General features: G+C 39.5%; 1 protein-coding gene across 10 annotated transcripts in view; it reads right to left on the minus strand.

Annotated features, from left to right (window-relative positions):
- Positions 1-12798, minus strand: part of ANKRD44 (ankyrin repeat domain 44) — a 239429-nt gene that overhangs the window by 157802 nt on the left and 68829 nt on the right. For all 10 annotated transcript variants that reach the window (XM_034654901.1, XM_034654900.1, XM_034654894.1 and 7 more), the window contains one exon: positions 2763-2841. Coding sequence is in view for 8 of the 10 variants with exons in the window: in XM_034654894.1 (XP_034510785.1) it covers positions 2763-2841 (79 nt within the window). In the remaining 2 variants the exon portion in view is untranslated. The remainder of the gene's footprint in view (positions 1-2762; positions 2842-12798) is intronic.

The raw sequence follows: 12798 nt of genomic DNA on the forward strand, positions 1-12798 counted from the left end.
GGTGACTAACATAATATAATAAAAAAACATTTAAAAAAAAAAAAGAAGCAGCAGCAAAAAATTTAAAAAAAAAAAAAGGTGGGTACTTCCAGTTTCCTTCCTTCAGCCCAGCAGTTGAACCCCTGTACACCCCAGGTTTCTCTATATATAGGGTACTGTCGCTGAGCTCATTGTTCCATGTGCTCTGCTTCTTGGAGCTCAACCCTAGTCTCTTAACTCAGCCAGGATTGGTTCACCTGATCTCATTCATACATCTCCAGCAAATGATTTAGCAAGCTCTTAACCTTCTCTTCGCCTTAATCCTGGCTCGGTTAGTTCCCAAACAGAAGCCAGAGGCAGGGGCGGGGAAATCAAGCCAGAATTTGAACTAGCCGTTAGAAAAAGAGGAAAGTTTCAAAGCCTGAATTCCTCCCTTTCTACTCTGAGGCATTCAGGGTTCCATCTGCCTGGCTACTAGGAGATAGTCAGTAGGAATTTAGTGGGCTTGGGTTACACCACGCTCTGTAAGTTAATACAACAATGGAGTACACAGCTGTAATGGGCTATTCTGGCAAGGCCAAATTATTCGTCCAACATGGGAATCATTAGCACCTCATTCATTATTAAATTGGAAAACAGTTTGGTTGGATTCCCTGAAGGGTCAGCTGCCAGATGTAAGCTCAGAAATGAAATCATCATGCTCTTGTGATGATATTTCTTTAGGAATTTAATATACAAATTGAATAAAGGACCTTTCAGGGAAATTAAAGCCATGTGAATTCCAAGAGTTTGTCTAAGCTTCCACAATTGAGTAAAATTTCTAAAGCACTTCTCCCAATGCTCTCCCATGCCCTAAGCCTTCCTAATTTGATATGAGGAGGAGGACAAATTCCATAGCATGTGCCATCCAAAATTATAGCAGTGAGGCTAACGGCTCAGTAATTCCGAGACCAAACAGCGGTGCCGATCCAGATCTATGGAACAATTTCTCCAGGCTCTACGGGACGAACTCCATGTAAGAGAGGCTGGTGGACTCCATCTCACATGAAGGTGATGGGAAACCACATTACTCAAAAGTCACCAGCCCACAGATGCCTGAGGAAAACAGATGGTTAACTTCATGCTGCAGGATTAAATCTTCCTTCAGAAATGGAAAAACAAACAAACAAAACCAAAGCTGGGCATTGAAGGCAAAGTTTTGAATTTGCACATTCATGAGCTAAGCATTCCTCTGAGACTCTGAGATGTGTCTTAATACATTTGGATGGTTGGGACCACTTTGGTGTCATCCCACAAAATTCTTTATTTTACATCCCCACCGATTGTGCCTACTATCTTCCATGGACCAAATTTCCACTGCCAGGGCCACCGGCCAGGTGCGTACTGGCTCTTAGCCATAGTCTGGGCCAGCACCAAACAATACATGTTTGTTTGGAACACAGCCCCGGAACATCTTTAAAACTGTCAGAAGGAAGGCTTGTTCCTGAAAGCATAGGAATGCAACACAAAATCTAACTTCAGCTCTGTGCAATTGTCACGAGCACGGGGCACAGGCGTTGTATGGCACAGAATACTTGTTTCCTGGGAAAATCCATCTCCAGAACATGAACACAACAAAATAAGGGCAATGTGAATCATCCCGGTGTATCACAGCACAATTCTCGAATTTTTTTTTCTATAGTGTTCCTATCTGTGTAAATACATGCATAGCTCCTACCTTTGCATAGTTTACTTTGGAATTCTACAGTCACCCTTTACTACTGCAAACAAAGGCAAAACCTTAGTATAGGCCTTTTGCATAGTCTGTGGGCAGAAGTATTTCCTCCAGATTTTAATCTCCCTAAACAAAAAGGAGGAGAGGAAAAGCCAGCTGGTCTGCAATCCACACCAAGACACGTGCGTGCGCTCAGATTCGTTCTAGGGATTTGTCTAGCAAATACTCAAGGGAGAAAGCATATATTAGTTTTGGAAACCAGTTTGGTGAGATGTACCAAGCACACAGGTTTCCAAAAATGAAAGCATTGACATTTCTAAATCCGATGAGATATTTAAAATACATTAAAAAAAATTAAGAGAATAATAGCACAAAACTACGTTTGCCATATTTGCTTCCAATCTTTTTTAAATAAAATATTTTACAGAGTTATAGTCTCTTTTTTACCCTTCCTGAAAATTTCTCTCATACAACCAGCCTCCTCAGACGTAACCACTACCTGGAAATTGATGTTTCCTTTCCTTCCATGTTTTATTACATAGTCATAGTCATAGTCATGTATCCATAGACAAAACATAGTATTGTTTTGCCACATATTACATAGTCATAGTCATAGTCATAGTCATAGTCATGTATCCATAGACAAAACATAGTATTGTTTTGCCACATAATTTAAATGTACGTAAATGTACGTAAATACATTTAAATGTACGTAAATACATTTACGTACATTGGTATTTGTTCATGTAGGCTTTAAGGAATCAGTTTTGTTTATTTTTTTAACAATAAAAAAATGAAAAGATATTAAAATCTACTGAATTCTTCTATAATACTGGGCCTGATTAGTCAGAAATCAGACTTTCAAGGCAATATAAACGTATTACTAAAGACGTCATTTTTTATTAAGAACACCCTCTTGCATTGCTGTCTACTGATAAAATCGCTGATCAACTTCACTTCCATGAGCACAATAAAGAAATCTGTTTGGGTTCATTGTAATAGTCGATCTAGTGATTTGGTCATTTAAATTTTTATTTGCAACTGACTTTTAAGTACAGCCGGTATTTACCTGACAGAATCAGGAGTTCGATGATCTCTGCATCTCCCAGAAACGCAGCCACGTGAAGCGGGGTTCGCTTCTCAGAATCCTGAAACAATGGCAAAGAGAAACAACAAGTCAGTGGAGGCTGGAGGTGCCTTCTGTAGACAAAGTAAGACATGTCACGCGCTCTGAGGTTAATGCTTGTGGGAGAAACTGAAGGCTAAAACCTACTCAGGTGAGCTCTGGGTACACATTTCTCTCAGCATCTCCCACAGTCACATGTAGAAAAGATTCTGTTCTGTGTCTGTGTGTTGTATTTGTCTCCCTGCTCCTTTCGTTGGAGCCCAGCTCAGGTCAGGGACGGACTGCCATGCAATGGGTGACGAAATGAAATTTATTTTCAGACCTTCCTTATGGTAAAAAAAACAAAAACAAAAGCAAAAACTCAAACCCTTCTACCTACCTTAATAGCAGTGTTCAAAGCATGCAATGATGTTTTCTTTCTAAAGGAACATAATGGAATTGTTCACAAGGACATTAACCATTAAGTACAGTCACCTTCTCCTTTCTATCTCTATTAACTGTTGCCTAGTTCACTGCCCATTCATGTAACACTTACTGAATGCCTACTATGTGCCAGGAACCAGATTTGGGGTTCAGTCCTTGCCCTCACGAAATTTACATTCAAGTGGGGAGGCTGCCAGTAGTCATGGAAACCAATGGCATATGACATCATTTCAGATGGTGATAAAGGCTATCCCAAAACTAAAACAGGGTAATGGGATCCAGTGACCGGGGAGATGGGAACAAGATTCCTTAGGACGGTGGAATAAGGCTTTTCTGAGAATATTGACATTGAAGCTGAGAGCTGAGGTAGATATTACTATCTCTGTTTTACAGATGAGAAAACTGTGGCTCAAAAAAATTAAGAAATTTCCTCCAGACCCCATAGGTGTATAGCAGAGCCAAGACTGGACTTTTGCCTACCAGTCTTCAGTCTAAGTCCTTGGCAAAGCACTTAACATATTGTGTTGTTAACACGATAAAATGCAGGGGAAAAAACATTGCTTCTCCATCTGTGAACTAGAATATCTGATGAGAGAATTCAAGATAATGTCAGTAAATAAAGCCCTAGGCAGGCATGAAGCTTGGCCCATGCACACCAAGTGCTCCAGGCAAAGCTGTTTTGTCGTGAGCATAGATAGCTGTGTGGTATCTTCCCTCCAAGACTAAGAACTCACAGGGTAAAGAACTGGGCTTACTCCCATCTACCCCACAGGAGCAGCAAGCTAGATGCTCGGCATAAATCAGCCTAACTGAACTGGTCTGTGTGCATGGCTCCTTGCACAAACTTCCACCGACTGTTCCACAACGGTAACCAAAGTTTATATGCTATGTCTTTGAGATTTCTCCTAAATCTAGCATGCATTTTAGTTTTAAGATTTGTGAAGTGGTTGTTGATTTTAATCATCGTTCCTGTTATCACTTGATTATACAACCTACCCAACCACCCTCAGATTTGCCCAAGGACACGATTCTGTTTTCTGACAGTTCAGGCCCTCTGCTCTTTCTCAGTCTCTTTCAGACTGCTGAGGCAGTTTGTGACTCATTAATATCTAAAACAAATGGCAGACAGAAGATAAGACGAGAACCTATCTTCAAATCAGTCTATTTGTTAGGAGGTCTGGTAAATAGGTTTCATGAAGGGTTGGACTAACTCTTAAGCGCATAAAAAAGAGAAGTCTGAATTAGCTGGGAATTTATGTCATCTATGTATGTGGCAGGCAATTATCACAGCTAAGTGGAAATAGGGCAGTTGTGTAAGTATTCCATATAAAGTAAAGGTATGCCATAGAAAACTCTGAAAGATATACAACCATCATTAGCCCTCTTATAAGTATGTCACACTTTCCATGAAAATAGAGATTCAGTATTTGAAAACTTGAAAAATATTTCGAGTGTATTAATTGGCATAAAGAACTATACAAAGAACGGATACTAGACTTTCACAAATGTTTTCTGTTTCCATTTCTTCTACTGCCATCTCTACAAGCACTTTCCATCTTAGCCTCATATTCTCTTTGAATCCCCACTATATCTATGAAACATTTCTCTTGAGTCTTGTGAAAAAAGTTATATAATTATATGTTGTTCTGGCAACTGAACTGGTTCCAGGGTTTGGTTCAACAAATTAAACCTTACCTAAGTGATTTAAACAAGGACTAACCCAGCCCAAATTATGACTTCATTTGACCCGAAGCGAAGTCAATGCTCTTGTTTGAGAGCTTGGCTTCAAATAAAAAGCCAAGAAAACCCCAATATCTAAAACTGGTTGGCCTGTCATTATAAGACTGGCTTTGCTGATTCTGTGGCCCCTTTTATGACATGGCTTGTTCAAACTGAAGTTTTTATAACATATAATGGGTGTGTTATGTGAGCTCATATAGTAAAAATTCTTGATTGTAACTACCAGTGTTCCTCTTGACATGCATTTAAAGGTTTGCTGTAGCTTCCAGAACAACTATACCCATTGATACCCTCCTTCAGTGGCATGCCTTAGACAGCTAACTACAAAGGTCTGTATTCAGGCAGCAGTTCCATGGTTCTCCAAAGTATCAGAACTATACAAACAATTTCATGTGCTACTAAGACCTCAACTAAAAAACCAATGCACTTAACTAAAATAATAACTACTGCCCAAGGGTTACCAACACCAACACTCTAGCAAGGAACCGAGTGATATGCAGAGTCATGAGTGGAGAGGTAAATAACAGAGCCACAGTAATCATCATCCTCAATAAGGTCCAATCAGCCGGGAGGTTGCAGTTCATCCTCTGCCTAAGTGGAAGGCCACCCTACTTGGCCACAAACTCGACAAATGGTCGAGGAGATGTAATGTAGAAGAAGGAAGGAAAAGGGGCGCCTGGGTGGCTCAGTTGTTAAGCGTCTGCCTTCGGCTCAGGGCGTGATCCCGGGCGTTCTGGGATCGAGCCCCACATCAGGCTCCTCTGCTGGGAGCCTGCTTCTTCCTCTCCCACTCCCCCTGCTTGTGTTCCCTCTCTCACTGGCTGTCTCTCTCTCTGTCAAATAAATAAATAAAATCTTAAAAAAAAAAAAAGGAAAAGGTAAAGAGTCTGTGGGAAAGAGTATACTAGTAATAATACTACCAAAAATTCATTCTAGGCCAATGATACCCCTAGGGTATCTAGAAGAAGAAACAAAACCTAATTACAGAGTGCTTTAATTTTTTTTTTTTCCAAAATGCCTTTTATCTCTTCTACTAGTCGAGTCTCGTAACATCCCTATCCGGGGAGACACATCTCTCAGAACCTCGTTGTTAAGTCTTATTATCATCATTTGAAAGGTAATGATTTCTTAGAATGAAAAGCTAGGGAATCTGAGCATTTGGAGAGATTGTATGATTTGCCCAGCACTCAGGGATGGGAGATGAGGTGAAGAACTAGAACTGACACCCTCACATAGAGAAAAATCCTTGAAGTGGTCTTGAAGAAAGATTCTTGAAATGAATTGATGTTGACAAAAAAGCCAAACACTCTCACAGGTAGATGGAAAGGCAATGCCTTGGCCTAGATTCCCGATGGGGGAATAAATGTGTCCCCACTGAGCATTTCCATTCCCAGAATCTGTCCTCATGTGGGGTTTTGAATTCATAATACCTGCACAGTCCAGAAACTTTCAAGCTGAAAAATAGGCATAAAATTGGTTCTAGGCCAAGGATGTCCGTAGGGTGTTGAGAAGAAGAAACAAAACCTGTCTGAAGAGATGTGTCTTCAATACAAGCAACTTAGGACACCCACAGTTAAACCACCGCTGAAGAGAAGGAGCTCACAAACCCCAGCCACAAGCCCCATGTGGAAGCAATTAACTGCAAGCAGGAGTCAGCAGGTGTAACAACCAGAAAGAACCCGAGAGAGCAGAAGCATCAGATAGAGATACAAAGAATGTTTTTTTAAATATTTTATTTATTTATTTGACAGAGATAGAGACAGCCAGCGAGAGAGGGAACACAAGCAGGGGGAGTGGGAGAGGAAGAAGCAGGCTCATAGTGGAGGAGCCTGATGTGGGGCTCGATCCCACAACGCCGGGATCACGCCCTGAGCCGAAGGCAGACGCTTAACCGCTGTGCCACTCAGGCGCCCCATGAAGAATGTTTAAAATCATTTAAGATATGAAAGACAAAGCCCAAGAAGAAAAAAAAGATTTATTTTTTTTAAAGGAACAAAATTTGAGGAAGAAGTGTGCAGGAAGAGTTTCAGAAAGCAGTGCATGATGCTGGCAATCATCTAAGAGCTTGTTCTAAAAGAGATGAAAACAAGAAGAGTAAACAAGAAGGACAGAAGAAGAGAAAAAAGGACAGTGACCTTGGGATATGTTTTACAGCCATTTATTCAGCCGTATGTTCTAGACATAGACCTTTATTGAGAAGAAATTACACCCTAGACATTGTGGTGGATGTTAGGAATACAAAATTAAAAACATCCCGTCCTCACCCTAAAGAAACTTACAGTCCAGTTACCAGTTTCCAAATCTAGGGCATCCGAATAAAAAGAATAACAGGGAAGTGGCAATTAGTGATATCTGTGGTGTTAAATGATTTATGAAAATTACCAAAAGCGACGAGACAAATGTCTTCATGAATACTGTCCTGAAACCCATCTAGATCTGAACTGTCCTGGGCAGGAAATCTAAACTGACAAGAAAATATCACTTCTGAATTGGGAAATAAGCACATCTTGCCCAGGGCTCCCTAGAAACCCCATTGGCTCCAGCTTATCTTGAAACTTTGGCCACCCAGGGCCAGACTTCCAGGTCAGTCTCAGAGCCCCGCCTATATCTTATGGGCTGACTTAGGGATTGTTTCTGGATCAAAATTAGTATCGAGGACCAGGCCAGGACCAGAGTGGCACTCGGACAGATGTAGTGGCTGAGCTAAGTGTTCTGCTCCGTCTGCATTCCCTGCCACCTGGTACTCCTGCAAATGCTTCGTGACAACCAGCAGAGGATGGGGGTCATGGCTTTACAACACCCGTGAATGCAAGAAGAGAAAATCATTCAAAAGTAAGCACGGTACGGCCAACACACATGAGAAATGATTCATCAGTGTATTTTTTAAAAGAGTATTCAAGTATTACAAAAAAGAACTTTTCCCATTACCTAGTAGCTCTGATTCCAAATAGCCCTTTGAAAATAGATTCGAACCCATGAAAAGTCACAGATTTCTCCAGAAGGAAGGAAGGTAAACCCTATCTTTCTATGAATAGCCAGAGACACACAGCCAGCTGGCGTCTGAGCTAAATTTGCAGTATGTCATAGAGAGATCAGGCAGAGGAAGTTTCTGTCGTCTGTTTACCAAAGAGGCAGATGAAAGAAAATAGGGAACTTGAAGTATGTACACATAAAGTGAGCCTGACATGGGCAGAGAGGCCATTGTGGCAGCCAAAAATACTGTGTAGGGGGCACCCCAAGCCTCTGTTCTGAAGACTCAGAATTGTTTATGATATGCTTTGGAAATTCTCAGCTAGGAGTGCATGACCTAATCTTCATTCTAAGTATCTATCATACACTAAAACAAATATCCCTCCCTACATATAAATATCTTACATACCAAGACAGGCAGGTGAAGCAATGTTAAGAAAACAAGCCCTGCAAAGCCGTCATGAAATGCAAAAGTGAAGTTCCAATCTTAATCCAAACCCCTGCGAACAGCAAAGAGGCAAGCTCACGAGGTGCAACGAGCTTAATACGATAATGAACAGAGATCACTAGCAGCCAGGAGATGTCTAAAACAACTCTGAACGCAAAATAGTTACCGTGGAGTTATTTCAAATCATGGGAAGAAAAGAGCCGAAGATGTATGATAGATCTAAATCAAACAAGATGCACAATGGAAAAGATGCTTGTCTTCAGGTGAGGAATTACAAGACATTTGTAAAGAGGAAAAGAAAGCAGAGAAACAAATGTCATGATTCTTTTTAAAATTTTCATGTTTACTTTCAAGTTTTAACATCTCACGGATACAGAGAGGGACAGAAAATAACAGATCTGTGTGTTCCCACCAGCAAAACCAAACAAGTTGACATTTTTCTTTTTTTTTTTTTAAAGATTTTATTTATTTATGTGACAGAGAGACAGCCAGCGAGAGAGGGAACACAGCAGGGGAGAGGGAGAGGAAGAAGCAGGCTCACAGCCGAGGAGCCCGATGTGGGACTCGATCCCAGAACCCCGGGATCACGCCCTGAGCCGAAGGCAGACGCTTAACGACTGCGCTACCCAGGAGCCCCGACATTTTTCTATATTTGCTTCAGAACTCTATTTTAAAAAATAGCTTTAGGGGTAAAGTGCCATGAGTACTATGACTTGCAATGGTTTAGAAAATAACTTGAGGGGTGTGTGTGTGTAAGAGAGAGAGATAGAGAGAGAGGCAGAGAGACAGAGAAACAGAAGGAGAGAGGAGACAGACTATTTTCAATTCTTCACTATTACAAACGATGTTGCAATGCATATCTTTGTACATGTCTCTCTGTGCATATGGATGAAAGTTTCTCTGGGGCAGGTACCAAGAAAAGGAAGTGCTAGATCACAGTGTATATACATACTCAACTTTATTAGGTATTTTCAAATAGCTTTCAAAAGTAGTCTTACAATTTATACTCCCTAGCCATAAATGTGTTCCTTTCCCCAACATGCCTCCCAATACTTGATGTTATCAACTTTATTACTTTTTCCCCATACGATGTGCCTGACATGATATTTCGTTGTTGCTCTCATTTGCATTTCACTACATACAAGTGAAATTAAGGCTCTTTTCATATGTTTATGTAAAGTTTTGGCTTCTTCAACTGTGAATCACCTATACACATTTTTATCCACTTCTACTCAGTTTTAGTCTTTCTCTTATGATGTGTAGGGTTTTTAATATATTAATTCAACTTCCAATGAAAACTCAAGTTATGCCTTCACCTAGACACAGCAGAGATGGATCGATGTCTACCCCAAGTTACCATAAGAGAAAAATGTAGATTTATATTCATTATTCATCTTCCATGCATGCACTATCCTACGGAGCTGGATTTTCCTTAGCTAGAATTTTCTATGACTCAAAGGTGACAGCAAATCTCTGTCCCTATATACCTCCAGCATCAAACAACTTTATTCAATCATCACTCTGTTGATATTTTAACCCATCCATTTGAATGTAACATGGATGTATGAGAAACACTAGTACATTTTGCTGTATCTAAACATGTTCAAGTTATAAGTCCAAACCTCAAAATTATATCTAATTCTTAAAACTAAACAAGAATCACTCAAAAGTCACTTCAAATGAAAATAAAATAAGAGAAATGGAATGCCAAAGATGTTCCTTAGGTAACTAAATACTGGATTTTTATTATGCTAAAAATAATGCATATTAAGTAAAAATTATATCAGAGGTTATATATTTTCTAATTCGATCCTTAAAACACTGCTGTAAGGTACATATTATCATCCCCATTTTACAGTAGAGGAACCTGCGATTTTGAGATGATAAGCAAATTGACCAGAGTCACACAGCTAGTAATGGTAGAACTGGGATTCAGAACCAGATCTGATTCCATTGTTCATGCTCTTGTTACCTCTCTGAATAGTAATAAGCCTTGGTAAATGAAAGTTATTTTTCATTATAATTAACACGCTTGACCTAGTACTGTAGACGTAAGGACAAAATACTCGTAAGTAAAAGCACAAGCAGGCAAGAAGAATAGAGTTGGAGAATAAGCACTACTTGATTTTAAGATTTATCATAAAGCTACAGTAATCAAGACAATTGGGTATTGGTGCAAAGACACATATATGAACAACATACAGGATTTTCAAAAATAATAAAAAGGCAATTCACTAGTGAAAGGATAGCTTTGTCAACAAATAACATTGAAACAATTAGATATCCACATGCAAATAAAATGAACTTTGATCCATACCTTGCACCCTAGACAAAATTAAATCAAGATGGATCACAAAACTAAATGTTAAATTTAAAAAAAAAAGCTAAATGTAAACTCATAAAATGTCTGAAGGAAACACAGGAGAAATCCCTCATGACCTGCGGTTGGACACACATTTCTTAGATATAACACCAAAACATAACCCATAAAAGAACAAACTGATAAATGGTATTCCATCAAAATTAATAACTTCTGCTCTTTGAAACAAACTGTTAGGAGAATGAAAAGATAAGCCACAGAGTGGAAGAAAATATTTTTTAAAGCATATAGTAGATAAAAGATTTCTAAAAAGCTTTCAAAATCCACTAATATGAAAGCAAACAATCCATTTAAAAAGTAGGGAAAAGATTTGAACAGATATTTCACCAAGGAAGATATACGGATAGCAAATAAGCGCATGAAATAATGCTCAATATCATTAATCATTTGGGAAGTTCAAATTAAAATTAAATAGTTATTAAATTGGCTAAAATTAAAAGGACTGATGACATCAAGTGTTGAAGAGAATGCAGAGAAACTAGAACATTCATACATTGCTGGTAGGAACATAAAATGGTACAACCACTACAGAAAACAGTTTGACAATTTTTTAAAAAGTCAAACATAGACTACTATATGATCCAGATTCTTAGGAATTTACCCTAGAGAAATGAAAGCCTATGTCCAAACAAAGATTTGCACATAAATGTTCACAACAGTTTTATGAGTGATAGCCAAAAACAGGAAACAATCCAAATTTCCATCAACAGATGAATGAATAAACTACAGTATGCCCATATAATGGAACACTACTCAACAATCAAAAGGAATGAAATATTGCTGTTATGTCACAATGTGGATGAATCCAAATAATTATGCTGAATGAAAGAAGCTAGCAAAAAAGAATGCAAAAAAACTGAAAGCAGATCAGTTGTTGCCCAAGGAGGCTGGAGGAGAGACTGAAAGGGGTAGGGATTAAGGATTATAAAGGGGCACAAAGAAACTTTTGGGGGCAATGGTATGTTCATTATCTCGGTTGTGATAATGCTTTCATGGGTGTAAATATGCCAAAACTCTGCAAATGGTACACTTTAAGTATGTGTAGTATATTATATGTCAATTATACCTCAATAAAGCAGAAAACACATACGCAGGCAAATAAAACATTCTGTCGCGGGGCACCTGGCTGGCTCAGTCAATAGAGCAGGTAACTTTCGATCTTGGGGTTGTGAATTCCACATTGGATGTGGAGATTGCTTAAACAAAACTTTTTAAAAGTTCTGCTACTTGGAAACATAAAGAAGGGCATATTTATGGATTAAAAAAAATACATGTAGGCAACAAGGTAAATTCAGTTAGAGGAGAAAATAGCAGAATCTAATCAACCAATTCTGTCTTAATTTTTGAGGCAACTCATGTCCTGCTTGTGTATAGACATAAAGGTGAAGTCCTTGCAAAAGAATAGGGTCTTGGATTAAAGTCTATATGCTTGAAAAGTTGACACAAACAAGAGTTCTCTTCAAAATCCCTTGGAGCACTTATATTTCCTAAATAAAACCTTTGAAAAAATGTGTATCAAGTAAGGATATAGAAAATAAGTCCAGGGGCGCCTGGGTGGCACAGTCGTTAAGCGTCTGTCTTCGGCTCAGGGCGTGATCCCGGGCGTTCTGGGATCGAGCCCCACATCAGGCTCCTGTGCTGGGAGCCTGCTTCTTCCTCTCCCACTCCCCCTGCTTGTGTTTCCTCTCTCGCTGGCTGTCTCTCTCTCTCTCTCTCTCAAATGAATAAATAAAATCTTTAAAAAAAGGGGGGGGGCGCCTGGGTGGCACAGCGGTTAAGCATCTGCCTTCGGCTCAGGGCGCGATCCCAGCATTATGGGATCGAGCCCCACATCAGGCTCCTCTGCTATGAGCCTGCTTCTTCCTCTCCCACTCCCCCTGCTTGTGTTCCCTCTCTCGCTGGCTGTCTCTATCTCTGTCAAATAAATAAATAGAATCTTTAAAAAAAAAAAAAAGAAAGAAAGAAAGAAATGAAAAGAAGTCCAGAAAATCAAGTACACGTGGGAAGGGAGATGGTCT

This window comes from Ailuropoda melanoleuca, chromosome 2, assembly GCF_002007445.2.
Source record: "Ailuropoda melanoleuca isolate Jingjing chromosome 2, ASM200744v2, whole genome shotgun sequence".
Lineage (NCBI taxonomy): Eukaryota > Metazoa > Chordata > Mammalia > Carnivora > Ursidae > Ailuropoda > Ailuropoda melanoleuca.